This window comes from Coregonus clupeaformis, chromosome 18 (genome assembly GCF_020615455.1).
Source record: "Coregonus clupeaformis isolate EN_2021a chromosome 18, ASM2061545v1, whole genome shotgun sequence".
NCBI lineage: Eukaryota > Metazoa > Chordata > Actinopteri > Salmoniformes > Salmonidae > Coregonus > Coregonus clupeaformis.
In genome coordinates this window covers 56613479-56627362 of record NC_059209.1, presented here as the reverse complement: position 1 = coordinate 56627362, position 13884 = coordinate 56613479, and the positions used below count along the sequence as shown (strand labels likewise).

The window sequence follows — 13884 nt, the reverse complement described above, 5'->3', positions numbered from 1 at the left end:
CTTTAAACAGCTTGGAAAATTCCAGAAAATGATGTCATGGCTTTAGAAGCTTCTGCTAGGCTAATTGACAACATTTGAGTCAATTGGAGGTGTACCTGTTGATGTATTTCAAGGCCTACCTTCAAACTCTGTGCCTCTTTGCTTGACATCATGGGAAAATCAAAAGAAATCAGCCAAGACCTCAGAAAACAATTGTAGACCTCCACAAGTCTGGTTCATCCTTGGGAGCAATTTCCAAACGCCTGAAGGTAACACATTAATCTGTACAAACAATAGTACGCAAGTATAAACACCATGGGACCACGCAGCCGTCATACCGCTCAGGAAGGAGACACGTTCTGTCTCCTAGAGATGAACGTACTTTGGTGCGAAAAGTGCAAATCAATCCCAGAACAACAGCAAAGAACCTTGTGAAGATGCTGGAGGAAACAGGTACAAAATATCTATATCCACAGTAAAACAAATCCTATATCGACATAACCTGAAAGGCCGCTCGGCAAGGAAGAAGCCACTGCTGCAAAACCGTCATAAAAAAGCCAGACTACGGTTTGCAACTGCACATGGGGACAAAGATTGTAATTTTTGGAGAAATGTCCTCTGGTATGATGAAACAAAAATAGAACTGTTTGGCCATAATGACCATCATTATGTTTGGAGGAAAAAGGGGGAACTTGCAAGCCGAAGAACACCATCCCAACCGTGAAGCATGGGGGTGGCAGCATCATACTGTGGGGGTGCTTTGCTGCAGGAGGGATTGGTGCACTTCACAAAATAGATGGCATCATGAGGAAGGAAAATTATGTGGATATATTGAAGCAACATCTCAAGACATCAGTCAGGAAGTTAAAGCTTGGTCGCAAATGGGTCTTCCAAATGGACAATGACCCCAAGCATACTTCCAAAGATGTGGCAAAATGGCTTAAGGACAACAAAGTTAAGGTATTGGAGTGGCCATCACAAAGCCCTGACCTCAATCCTATAGAAAATGTGTGGGCAGAACTGAAAAAGCATGTGCGAGTAAGGAGGCCTACAAACCTGACTCCGTTACACCAGCTCTGTCAGGAGGAATGGGCCAAAATTCACCCAACTTATTGTGGGAAGCTTGTGGAAGGCTACCTGAAATGTTTGACCCAATTTAACCAATTTAAAGGCAATGCTACCAAATACTAATTGACTGTATGTAAACTTCTGACCCACTGGGAATGTGATAAAATAAATAAAAGCTGAAATAAATAATTCTCTCTACTATTATTCTGACATTTCACATTCTTAAAATAAAGTGGTGATCCTAACTGACCTAAAACAGGGAATTCTTACAAGGATTAAATGTCAGGAATTGTGAAAAACTGAGTTTAAATGTATTTGGCTAAGGTGTATGTAAAGTTCCGACTTCAACTGTACCTATATTTCCGTAGTCCCATGATCCATATTCTCACCAAAGTGATGAAATGTCAATATGATGCCTTTCTTCTGTGTCGTGTACAGGAGTCGTCAGAGGAGAGGAGTCGTCTGCTGAAGGAGCGTCTGAGCCGCCTGTTCAGTGCCAACGAGCGGCGCTGTGGCCGCAGTGTGCTGTATGGGGCTGACCTGCTCCAGGCCTGCTCTGTGACCCCAGGGGCTCCTCACTCTGCCCTGAGCCCCAGGGGCTGGAGGTGGGTGGGCAGGGAAAGCTGCCTCAGGGCCCAGAGGACCCCTGTGGCCACCACCACACACCTCCAGTCTGCCCTGCTCTCCTCCACACACCGCCAGGACGCCGGCAACAGCCTAGTCAGCAGGTACCCAACTACCCATGGTGGTCAATCACCTCACATCACTGTCGGATTCAACTTTTATTATAGGATGGACGTAATCACCCTGGTTCAAAATCTAGTTCAATTTGCGTACAGTGAATTGAGTTAAAGCCTACTTGAGTTCATATAGCCTTTTGTATTTCTTACAGTCATTAAAAAACTCTCTCCTCTCTGTAGGTTATCATGTGTTGTCCCTGTCGCAGTAGCTCCTCCCCCTCACCTATATGCAGCAAATCCCCCAGCTCCCTACAGCCTGGAGCAGAAGTTGATCAGTCGCAGGCTCCAGGTGGCTGCCGCCCCCCACAGCACAGAGATCCACCGCCTGTCCTCTGGACACCAGCTCCAGTTCTCTGACCTGCAGCTCATGCAGATGGACTCAGGTGAGCTCAGCAGAATAGTATATTTAGCTTTGTGTGCCAGGGCTCTAGGCTCTCCTATAAGCCTGGCTAAACATACGTAGTCCATTGTGTGCATGGGCTGCACACATCGTTCGAATTACGCTAAAATTAGTATCTATTTTTTTCCGCCAAAGGTAAACTTGAGGCCCTGGCCATTCTGCTCCAGAAGCTGAGGTCGGAGAATCACAGAGTCCTCATCTTCACACAGATGGTGAAGATGCTGGACATCCTGGAGGCCTTCCTGGACCACCGGCAGCTCACATACATCCGCGTGGACGAGAGCCTGACCACAGAGGAACGTCAGGTAAAACACCTTTGTACCAAGGAAGTCATCCGCTGCACCAGTTATGGTGCCTGTGTTATAGTGAGTTCACACACAGAGACTTCTATTGTGTTGTATTACTAGGGTTAATTGTAGTTCACTCACTCAGTGACAGCCCTGCCTCTCTTTCTGTTTCTCCCTGTCTAACACCGGGACCTCTTGATTCAGTGCAGTGTTCTGGCACTATAAGGGGACAGAGTACTACGCTCTCTTCCCTCCCTACTGGATGCTGTTCCTCCTAGGGCCTTAAGAGAAGCACACAAGGGCAACTAGAGAACCTATGGGGCTTTCTGGCTTTTTTAGTGCTGTACTTTTTACTCTTCTGCTACACTTGCTTTTTTTTTTGGGCTATCCAATCAGACGTGTCTGTCTCTTCTCTAACCGACCTCTTGTTTAATTCTCCTTCCTTCTCTCTGTCGGTGAGCTGAGTGAACTATACCGGAGGTGTTTGGTTTGTAAGATTTGAAGCAGAGGAGGCGTGTCTTCATTTGTCTAAAAGACAAGTATAGTTGTAAAGAACTGCTCAGTTTCAGCACACCAGTCACTGATGCAGGATATACTCTTATCATAAACCATACAATAATTTGTAGGATTTAGACCTCTCCAACCATCTATACCATGTGTTTTGTAGATGCTAAACAAGTGTGTGTCAGGGTCACAAAACGTAATGCTACCTATGCCATTATCTTAATTGAAGTACTGGGATAGGATAAAACTCTGAAGCCCTCTCCTTGGGACTAATCTGTCTCTATCTGTTTCTCATGATATCTCCCTCCCTCCCATCAGGAGCATATGAAGACCTTCAACAGGAACAGACAGATGTTCTGCAGCATCCTGACCAACCGCTGCTGTTCGGCCGTGGGGACTGTGTTCGATGCAGACACCATTATATTCTACGACACAGACCTCAACCCCAGCGTGGACGCCCGCACCCAGGAGTGGTGCGAAAAGATCGGACGCTTCAAGGACATCCACATCTATAGGTAACAAACAGGCTAAAGACATGTTCTTCCATAACTCTACATACCATATCAGGATCACTAACTTGAATGTTAGTCAGTCTGAGGTTGGTAACTTGGTATTTTATATCCAAGACTGGAGAGTGGGAACTCCATTGAAGAGAAGCTGCTGAAGAACGGCACCAAGGATCTGATCAGAGAGGTGGCTGCCCAGGGGACTGACTACACCCTGGCATTCCTCACACAGGTAGGATATTTTACCCTCACACCAACCAGACCCCAGTCCCACTCTGACTAAAACCCATACTATATTTGGTTATTTCATACGCTGTGTCTCTGTGTGTCCAGCGGACCATCCAGGACCTGTTTGAGGTGGAAGCAGGCTCGGGGGAGAAGGTTGAGGAGTTTGTGGTTCTGCACCAGGAGCCATCTCCCTCTGAGGCAATCTCTCCCCGCGTGGCCAGGCCCTACATCCAGGCCCTCCACAGCATCAGCCTGAATTCCCCGCCACCAGAGCAGCAGGAAGAGGAGGGTCAGGAAGACCTGGAGAAGGAGGCGCAAGTCAAAGAAGAGCCATCTCAGCTGGAGGAGCTCAACGCTGTCATGGACCAGGTGATAAACTGTCATTAAGTGCCTTCTTACAGTATTTTGTAGAATACATACCAGGGAGCAAGCACATCTGTTTTAACTAATGCTGGCTTGTCTTGTAGACTACATACCAGGGAGCTAGCACATCTGTTTTAACTAATGCTGGATTGTCTTAATCTTTTCCTCCATCAGCTAACGCCAATAGAAAAATATGCCCTGCAATACCTGGAGTATCTTCATGTCAGGGAAGATGAACATGTTGCCAAGGTAAGACTCAAAACAGTCCTCTCAGACATCCAAAGGTACTACTAGCTCGTAAGACCTTGCATTCTCAAAGTAGCACCAGACCACAATTACAAACAACTTTGATAATTATTTCATGCCTAATGTGAATTTCAGGAGCGACTGTTGTGTGCAAAGAGAGGCTGGGAGATGCAGCACCTCCAGAAACTGAAGGCTGAAGACTCAGAGAGGATGATCATTGAGAATGAGGAGGACCTGTTCACCTACACCAGAGAGGATGCTTACAACATGGTAGGCTTTCACTCTCTCATCTGGTGGTCACAGTGTTCAAATAACAGAACAGAGCCTGTAGTGAGTTTCCATTGTAAATCCGTGGTAATGGTCCCGTGTAGCTCAGTTGGTAGAGCATGGCGCTTGCAACGCCAGGGTTGTGGGTTCAATTCCCACGGGGGGCTAGTATGAAGAAGAGCTTCTGCTAAATGACTAAAATATAAAATGTAATGGGAGCTTAACTCTTGCCTCTGTTTCAACAGGAGTATGTGTTTGATGGAGAAGATGGCCAAACGGAAATCATGCCGGTAAGTCAGTCACATATATACATCAAATCAAAGTTTATTGGTCGCGTTCACAGTTTTGCAGATGTTATCGCAGGTGCATTGAAATGTTTATGTTTCTAGCTCCAACAATGCAGCAATATCTAGCAATACAATAACAATACACACATAATCTAAAGTTATTTTTTTTTAAGAACAAGAAATGAAGACATCAGAATGAGCAAGATGTCGTGACTTGACTTATTCATTAATCTGAAGACTGTTTTATCTAATTAACTAACTATGTTTAATTGGTACCCGATTAAATTAATCATGTAACAATTAACTCATTAGGATCTGGGGCACCACGAGAGCAGTTCTTTAAAGAGTTACTCTACATCTCCCGAATTAAACTCTAAAAGGTCTTTACCTATCACATCTAATTAATCATAACCTCGTATCATATCATCATTCTGAACAGTTGTAACCTCCTTGCATCTGCAAAAACACGAGCCTTACTTATGATTCAGTACTACACAAATTGGTTTAATTATTTATTTACTAGCTAATTAAATGGGAACACAGGATAAACATACACACTCTGCACCGGTTAGTGACTGGAGAAAACAGGTCCCTAGCGGAATGACAACAACATGGCTGCTAGTTGAAGAAGAGATGGAGAGGGAGGGACAGAGACACTTAACATTGGTACATTCAGAAACTACTCTCACCTACAGTAACCATATACTTGGCACATGAACCGCCGCCCGCTTTGAGTAAGAAATCATGAATGTATTTACATGAAATGCCTGGGTTCGCCGGGGATCTCTCGTTGAACAGGGCAGCCTTGGAAAGGGGGTTGGGCTTTTCGCAGCACACTAGTAAGGCTCTGATTTGTCCGAAATGGTTCCAACAGTCTTCTACTGTTGTCCTTCTTCTTAGTTGTCTGGTATCCGGTAACTTGTCATGTAGTCCTGAACAGAACTACTGCTTCTTTGAAGATAGGCTAGCCAGCCATATCGATGGTTCCCCAGTGGGGTGATGAGAGTAGCGTAATATGATGTTTGAGCAGAGTAGCAGATGGTCCTACTTAAATTTGCTTTCGAAGATACCTTACTTAGGACAGCTAATCAGCCGTACCAGTGATTGTCCAGGAGGTGAGTTTATTTTCTTCACTTCGTGTTGAGATTCAAAGTTCCAACCATTTTAAATGTGTAAGCGCTTCACGCTTTTCTGTTTTTTTTTTTTCATTTATACACTTTGGTCGAAAGGGGTGGTTCCGGCAGGCTGACACGCTCACTGACCTCACTCCGGGGCGGTGACTACTCACTGTGTAAAGCTCATGGAAAACAATGATCTCTTATAGCTTCTCAAATCACATCCCTCTCTTAACAAAAATACTTTAATCATTCTTCATATTACATGCACAACGCATAGTATGGAAACTTCATACATGTAGTGGGTATACTTTCCAAGTTACAGTATTTCCTTTATAAATGGTTTAATGACATCACAAAATAACAAACAAAATGACCTTCGTGTCCTATAGATTGCCTCTGACCATTCCCCACGTTCTACGTTAGAAATATTGTTCCAGTATTCGCTTTTGAACGTGTTAGAGTTTCAGCAGGAAAACGTTTGTTGAAACAATGAACATTTCTTTGGTGAATCTTGAGAGGGAGAGCCTGGATCGTCTCCCTTGATTTACAACAGGATGTGAGTTGTTAATACCCAGTAGTTCTTTCCTTCCCCCTCTACGGGTGAGAGGGGGTCTGATTGAAGTTATTCATTGCAAACCTGATCTGACCTATTTGGATTCTCGTGATCAGTCATGACAAAGACATGACATGTACATGACAGTACCTGAGGTATATCCTAGTGTACCCTCTTATTATCCATGAGCATGTCAGCTGTATATTAACCTATGGTTCTGGTTGTAGCTGTGGACTCCACCTACCCCACCGCAGGATGACAACGACATCTATATCGACTCTGTCATCTGTCTGATGTACGACTCTGCTCCCATGCCGGAGTCCAAACTGCCTCCTGTCTACATCCGCAAGGAGCACAAGAGACTCAAGATGGACCCCTCAGGTAAGGCTTTGTATTTCTGTAACAAACATTACAGTATGGTACATTGTGTGTAGTGATGCACTTGTGAGCTCTGTCCTATCCCATGTGCTTGTGCTCCGCAGCAGGCAGGAAGAAAAAAAAGGGTCATGGGGAGACGGTGATTCCTCCTCGCTCCCTCTTTGAGAAGGCCAGCATGCTCAAGGTCCGCCGCGAAGGCAAGGACCAAAAGAAGAACTTCTCCCTGAAGCAGCAGGCGCCCTTCGCCAAGCCTCTGCCCTCGCTGGTCAAACCTGCCATGGAGGCTGGACAGGACAACCCAGAGTGGCTCATCAGTGAAGACTGGGCCCTGCTACAGGTACTGGGCAGGCTGCTACTGAAATGGCTTGTTTTACCCAATACTGTGGAAATGTCTGTCTTAATGTACGTTTGCTAGATACTCTCAGATGAGGTGAACTAAAGTATACTTAGAAGCTAAGCTATTTGTCATCTACGTAGTCCTGTAATTGTGATGAGATGTGTTGTAGTTAAGTTAATATGATGTATTCCATTAGTGAAGTAAGTGTCCCCTCTCTCTTTGTCCGTGGCAGGCTGTGAAGCAGCTCCTGGAGCTCCCTCTGAACCTAACCATCGTGTCTCCGGCCCACACCCCCAACTGGGACCTGGTCAGCGACGTGGTCAACTCCTGCAGCCGTGTCTACCGCTCGCCCAAGCAGTGTCGCAACCGCTACGAGAACGTCATCATCCCCCGGGAGGAGGGCAAGGTGAGCAGCCGTGACTACTGAAGTCAGGACATTGTTGTTGTTTGAGCATTCAGATAATTAACCCATACCGTTTTTGTTGCAAATTTTAGTTGGTGTATGAGGTTAACCCCAAGAAGAAAACCAAGAGCATATACAAGGTACGTATGCTCTACTCTTGCCTTTTACAGTGGTCATATTGTTGGATTCACAGAGCTCTCTTGATTGACCAGCTTCCCTCCTCTCTCCTCCACCAGTCTAAGAACAGCCGGCCACTGCGGACCTGTCAGATCTACACCCAGGATGACAACGCTACACACATCCAGCTCTACAACAGCCGCTTTGAGCTCATGAAGATCATCGCCAGCAAGAGGAGTCCCCCCATCAAACCACTGTAAGCACTCAACATGACCATTCCTCTGTAGCATGAAGTAATGCATGTTGTTTTATCTGCCTCTTGATAAACATGCTTAGTGTGCAACTATCAATTAACTCTATGGAATGTTTGCTTCGTCTTCATAGTCTGGGGATGAACCCATTCCAGAAGAACCCCAAGCATGCCTCCGTCCTGGCAGAAAGTGGGATCGGCTACGACAAGCCCCTCCCTCCCATTCAGGTGGCATCACAACGTGCTGAGAGGATTGCAAAGGAGAAGAAGGTATGTACTGTTACTATATGTTCTCTCTGGTTTTGGATTAATGGCTAGGTTTGCGGTATGACAGTGCTCACACTTATCATCAACATGTCTGTCTGTGTGTGTCCTGTCAGGCCCTAGCGGAGCAGCAGAGGGCTCAGCAGCTAGCTCAGCAGGCTGGAGCCACCCAGGCCGTGGCCGGTGCTGCCCAATCCCAGGCTGGGGCTCCCACTGCAGGCCAAGCCCAGGCCCCGGGAGTCCCCCAGGCCCCTGCAGTGACTGGAGCTACCGCTGTACCCAACACTGCTGTCCTGGTGAGAATGGGAAAACATTACAATTTTCAAGTTGTTCTTTGTGCTGTCTATATAGAAAAAGAGCATCATTTTGAAAGAAAATGTTTTTATGACAATGTTACTTGTGTTTTTCAGGCTGGAGCCATTAAGAATGCTGCTGTGGGAACGACCATTCAAGCTGGTGGGTTTTCATGGCACAGGCATTGATCATTATAAAACATTTGGTCTGTAATGAAATAGTCACTTCTGAAGTACTTTCCTTTTTATCCCTTTCAGCCACTGTAGCGGGGAACGTGATTGTGAACACAGTGCCTGGAGTTCCTCCAAGTCCATTCCAGGCTAACAAACGGCTGGCATCACCAGGTCAAGTCATACCAGGCACCCTGTCTGTAAGTCACTCTATTTATTGCCTCTGTTATTGCTTCACTCAACTCCTAGGGAATGTTTCCCAGTTTTTGTATAATAACACACAATCACCATTGTATGAGAAGTATTCAGTCTTGCTGACAGAGTGAATGGTCCTAGTAGGTGTTGATCTGTTGGTCTAACATGAGGCCCTGTGCTCTTGTCCCCCCTCCAGCCTGCCGGTGCAGCAGGAGCCCAGGTGGTCCACTCCCAGCAGAGAGTCGTCCCTGCCACTGCCACCCCTGGAGAGGTGATCGCCATAGCTACGGGTCAGGGTGTCAGGGCCGTTACCCCGGTGACCGCCTCTGCGGTGGTGTCCACCACTCTGACCCCAGTGCAGTCTCAGACCCGCTCCCTGGTAACTCAGGTCACACCAGGTACTGGACACATTGTTCACACTGAACACATACAAAAAGTCAATCAATCTATCAAATTAATTTAGATAGCCCTTTTAACAGCAACTTTACAGTAACCCGTCAAAGTACACAGGGAAAGAACAAAACAACTTAACTAAAGTGCCCTGGCCCCTGGTTTTGTGATCTGTCTCCTCTCCCTCTGTTTGTCCGCAGCCACAGGCATGCAGCTGCCCCAGGGGAAGCCCATCACCCAGGCCCACCTCCACATGCTCCGCCAGCAGCAGCTCCAGCAGCAACAACAACAGGCTGCCTCTCCACAAGGCATCAAGGCTGTGGGCAAACCCCAGGTACTGTGCTCTACAGAAAAGCCCTTCACTTGCTGCATGGCCTCCTGGCATTAGCTGCTACTGATGCTCAGTCCCCTTCTCACACCAGTGCAAGCTTAACACTTTACAAGTCTATGTGAATGCACGTAGGATTGCAAAATGTATCGCAGTCAGCGAACCACACTGCACTGTATTCCAGATACTAAAATATCAAAGCACTTGAGATATAACTTGACTTGAACTCGTTCTCTGGCTGTAGGAGCTGCTGAAGATGCACAAGCAGAAGATGCAGATGGCCCAGCAGCAGCAGCAGGCCTCCCAGGTCCAGCCGGCTAACCCCCAGGCAGCTCAGGCCAACCCCCAGCTGGCCGCTGTAGCTGCTGCTCCCAGAGCCGGGGCAGTGCTGGCTGGTTCCACCGTAGCCAACCTGCAGGTGGCCAGACTGGTGAGGACCAACTTCATCCCCTGCTCTTTTTTTTCTCTACATTATGTAGCCTGGCCTAGGGGATTAGTACCACTGTTGTGCTGATCTTTATTATTTTCAGACTGGTAAATGCCACACAATGTCACTGCTAAGATGTGTCCATTTTGAATAATGAGCTGAATTATTAATCCATTGAAACGGTGTTTATAACAGTGTTTGTCTGTGCCACCCCAGACGCGGGTACCCACCCAGGGTCAGATCCAGGCCCAGCCAGGGCAGACGGCCCAGGTGACCCTCACCAAGCCCCCCGTAGTCTCTGTGCCCGCTGTGGTCTCCTCCGCTGGCGTCACCACCCTGCCCGTCACTGTGGCTGGTATCAGTGTGGCCATTGGACAGGCCCAGAAAACAGGTGGGGAAGCCCTCCGATTCTCAGCAACTGATTAGACTGAAGCACTCAGAATCTGCTCCTCTTAGCACAATGATAGCACACACATACCTCCACACTCCCTCTGTTGGTTGAGGTTGTCCTGTTCCTGAGTCACCATATCTCTGACCTGTCTCTCCTTCGCTCCTGTAGGTGGGCCGGTGTTGCAGCCCCCATTCCCCCAGATGCAGGTGCAGCAGCTGCTCCAGATGAAGAAGCAGCAGGCAGCCGTGCAGGCGGCAGCAGCCCAGCAGAAAGCAGTGCAGCCACAGCCAGGACCGGCCACTGTGCAGCAGAAGGTGGGGCTCTAGGGACAAACAGAACCACCGCAGTCTACACAGCCACACACATATGTACAAGTGTTCTCTTGTTGTTACCAAAGGGTGTGGGTTGGTCAGAGGTGTATTTCAAATCTTAACAGAAAGTGGTGCTCTTGAAACTACAACCCAGTCTATAAATAGTTGCCATGCATTCTTGTCAGAAGAATCTTGTTGTGAGCCTAGTTCTTCTCTGTGTCCTCTCCCTCAGTTGGGCACCCAGCAGGTGACCGTGCAGGGTCCCCAGGCTGCCCAGCAGCAGCAGAAGGTCACCTATGCTGCCACCACCCAGCTCCAACCTGGCATCAAGACCCAGTTCTTCACTACCTCCATCGCCCAGGCTGGAAAACCCACTGGGGCCCAGCAAATCCAGGTATGCACACATATTTTTACTACTCAGATACTCCCAACACTCTGGCCTTTAGGGTTTGGGTCATACATGTATAGAGGGCTATTATCCAGAGGTGTGAGGAATGCTAACTGTTTTCCCTTGCATATTAGGTGGCTAAGCTCCCCCAGATAATGCAGGGGCAATCCACTGTGGCCAACATCCAGCAGATCGTGTCATCTCCACAGCAGGTAAGAGCACTATGCCCCACCGAAGGGCAGTATCATACAGGATTCTTATGAGGCGTATAGAATGAAGTAACAGGTTCTGCTTACTGTGCGTCATGACCTTTCATGATTGTTCACGTCTTCATGGCATGTGACTCAAATACAAGTCAGCTTGGTTAAATTGCACAATGCTTTTGTGCGTTTTGGCATTTCGGTCATTCCCTATAAACACATTCGCATAACCTTTTTCAGTGTACCAATTTAACATTGAAATATAAACTGTTGTGAAATGTTATGACTGTGAATATAGCTACCAAGAGGGGCAGCATAGTCTGGTAACGTGTTGTCGTCTGTCTAATCCAATGCGACCCTCTTGTCTCATATCAGATCCACCCCCAGACGGTGCCCCTGACCCAGACTGCATCCTCAGCCCAGCCCCAGGTCCAGATGATTCCATCAGGCACATCCACAGCCCAGGTGGTTCAGCAGAAGCTCCTCCAGCAGCAGGTGGTGACTGCAGTCGCCTCGCCTCAGATCCAGACTACCTCTCCTCACAGCCCAGCCCAGCAGGCCCAAGCGCCCGCTGTTGCCGAGTCCCCAGTACAGCAGCAGCCAGCCAAGGCCCAGGCTCGCGGAGGGGCCATGAGGGGCAAGAACCAGGCCAAGCCCAGCGGGGGCAGCAGCTAGGAGCCCACAGGAATAGTTAGTGCTCCCCTCTCAGCTAGGCCAAAGAGCCCATCTCATCAGTGTAAATACACTCACAGTGACTCTGAGGAGCAGAGTTATGAAGAGATTCTTTCACTTTGGTGGAGCGGTGGAGTCCAGTCTGAGGTGGCTGTGTTGAATCTAACCTGGTTAAAGGAACTGCTCCATGTAAAGGAATGGCATGTCTTCAAGAGTGTTTCATCTTCTACAACAGTTCTGTAACTGTCAGCTGTTTCCCTCTCCACTGTTTCAGAAGGTTTCCCCTGGAGGCAACCTCCCCCTGCACCAACATCTAATAGAAGATCAGAAAAGCATAAAAATAATATTCATGCATTTTATATGGATGAATATATTAATGTTACTACATAGATAGCCTGTGGCTGGAGCCAATGGGCTGGTGCATCACTCATTTGGGGAATGTTCATTTGAAAAATGTTTTGTGTATCCTTACATTGTCCATGCCCCCCTTGATGTCCTTCTCATGCTTACCTTTTATGATGTCTGTAATTTCCTAGTTGTTTATAGATATAGAAAATACCCTTCTGGAAAAAAACAATCTTATCATGATCAAGTAATGTATAGTAATGTGGCTACATCTCAGTACTACAGGTGCATTTTGCCTACCAGAAGGATAAAGGTCAGAGGATTTCAGTCCTCATGCTAATTTTCATTGTGAAACATATAATCACATATCAAAGCCCTGAGCCATTAGTGATTGCAGAGTTGTACCCTTAGAAACACATTCACATAACCTTTTTCAGTGTACCAATTTAACATTGAAAGAGGTGTCCTTAAAAGTGAGTTCCTTATTATGTTGGAGCTTGCCATGTCCAAAACTGCCCCAATAGGGATTGTATCACAGTTATAAACAACCACTCAATACACAAATGAAATACAATCTGGATGTGACATTTTTTTTTTTTTTTTTGTAACCTTCAGATATTCTATGGAAAATAATGCACGTTCCTTCAGTCGTTAATTGTTTTTTATGTAACAAATACACTGTAAACATTAAGTATCTTGTGTTTTCTCAAATGTGTCATTTTGTATTGATGTTGATAAAAAAAAAAACTGTAAATAAGAATGGAAAAGGGAAAACATTTGTACTTGTAAAGTAGTTGTTTTCATTGGATTTTTTCAGCCTAATTGTAATAAAGTGTTTTGTTTTTATACACTATCTGCTCTGACCTTAGTGAATGATAATCATATCTTTGTTGTATGTGAGTTTGAGTTATGTAGTTCATAGACTCTTAACAGCTATGAATCTCAAGAAAGCATATTGTCATGGTTGTGTGTAAGACACCTGGGTAAGTGATGTGGTAAGCAGGCATCTTACTCATCCTACATCATTATCTCCCAAGGCAGGCAGTATTACCACTGTGTACCGACATAACCTAGCTATCTATATGGCAAGCTGCTGATGTCTTTGGGTGAGTCATATAGGTTGACTTTTTAAATTACCTTTCCTGTTATATAACCGTTGGGAAATGATTCCTGGGGACTATTCATGTATAATAGGTTAAAACAAAAGATTGAATATGCTGCAATAGATAAAAGACAATACTCAGTGTTTTAGCAGTGAGGGAGACAAGAATGCTCTCTCAGCAGCACTATATGTTTTCCTGTGCTGGCTGGCTGCTGACAGAGGCAGATATTTCAGAAGAGAGAAAATGTATTGGGACAGGAGGGCAGAGAGAGCTGAGTCTCAGCCCTGCAGGCCTACAGCCACTCAGCAGATCATAGATCAGAGGGCACGCCAGTGTCAGGAGACCGTATGAGTCAGACCTTGTGTAGAAGAGCTA

General features: G+C 46.5%; 1 protein-coding gene and 1 non-coding gene across 9 annotated transcripts in view; both read left to right on the top strand.

Annotated features, from left to right (window-relative positions):
* Positions 1-13259, top strand: part of LOC121551325 (E1A-binding protein p400-like) — a 31674-nt gene extending 18415 nt beyond the window's left edge. For 6 of the 8 annotated variants that reach the window (XM_045226970.1, XM_045226973.1, XM_045226975.1 and 3 more), the window contains 26 exons: positions 1486-1775; positions 1968-2170; positions 2323-2492; positions 3297-3493; positions 3605-3716; positions 3818-4081; positions 4250-4324; positions 4457-4591; positions 4834-4878; positions 6774-6927; positions 7029-7261; positions 7494-7667; positions 7757-7804; positions 7901-8037; positions 8166-8301; positions 8412-8591; positions 8706-8751; positions 8847-8959; positions 9151-9352; positions 9545-9678; positions 9917-10102; positions 10295-10490; positions 10659-10804; positions 11034-11195; positions 11324-11401; positions 11765-13259. In XM_045226970.1, the coding sequence (XP_045082905.1) occupies positions 1486-1775; positions 1968-2170; positions 2323-2492; positions 3297-3493; positions 3605-3716; positions 3818-4081; positions 4250-4324; positions 4457-4591; positions 4834-4878; positions 6774-6927; positions 7029-7261; positions 7494-7667; positions 7757-7804; positions 7901-8037; positions 8166-8301; positions 8412-8591; positions 8706-8751; positions 8847-8959; positions 9151-9352; positions 9545-9678; positions 9917-10102; positions 10295-10490; positions 10659-10804; positions 11034-11195; positions 11324-11401; positions 11765-12064 (4116 nt within the window). In that variant the 3' untranslated portion in view covers positions 12065-13259. The remainder of the gene's footprint in view (positions 1-1485; positions 1776-1967; positions 2171-2322; positions 2493-3296; positions 3494-3604; positions 3717-3817; positions 4082-4249; positions 4325-4456; positions 4592-4833; positions 4879-6773; positions 6928-7028; positions 7262-7493; positions 7668-7756; positions 7805-7900; positions 8038-8165; positions 8302-8411; positions 8592-8705; positions 8752-8846; positions 8960-9150; positions 9353-9544; positions 9679-9916; positions 10103-10294; positions 10491-10658; positions 10805-11033; positions 11196-11323; positions 11402-11764) is intronic. The other 2 variants (XM_045226976.1, XM_045226972.1) reach the window with 1 other exon arrangement.
* On the top strand, positions 2645-2774 carry LOC121552024. The gene has a single exon (XR_005997157.1). It is a non-coding gene; the product is annotated as a small nucleolar RNA SNORA49 (small nucleolar RNA).
* Positions 13260-13884: the final 625 nt, after the last annotated feature.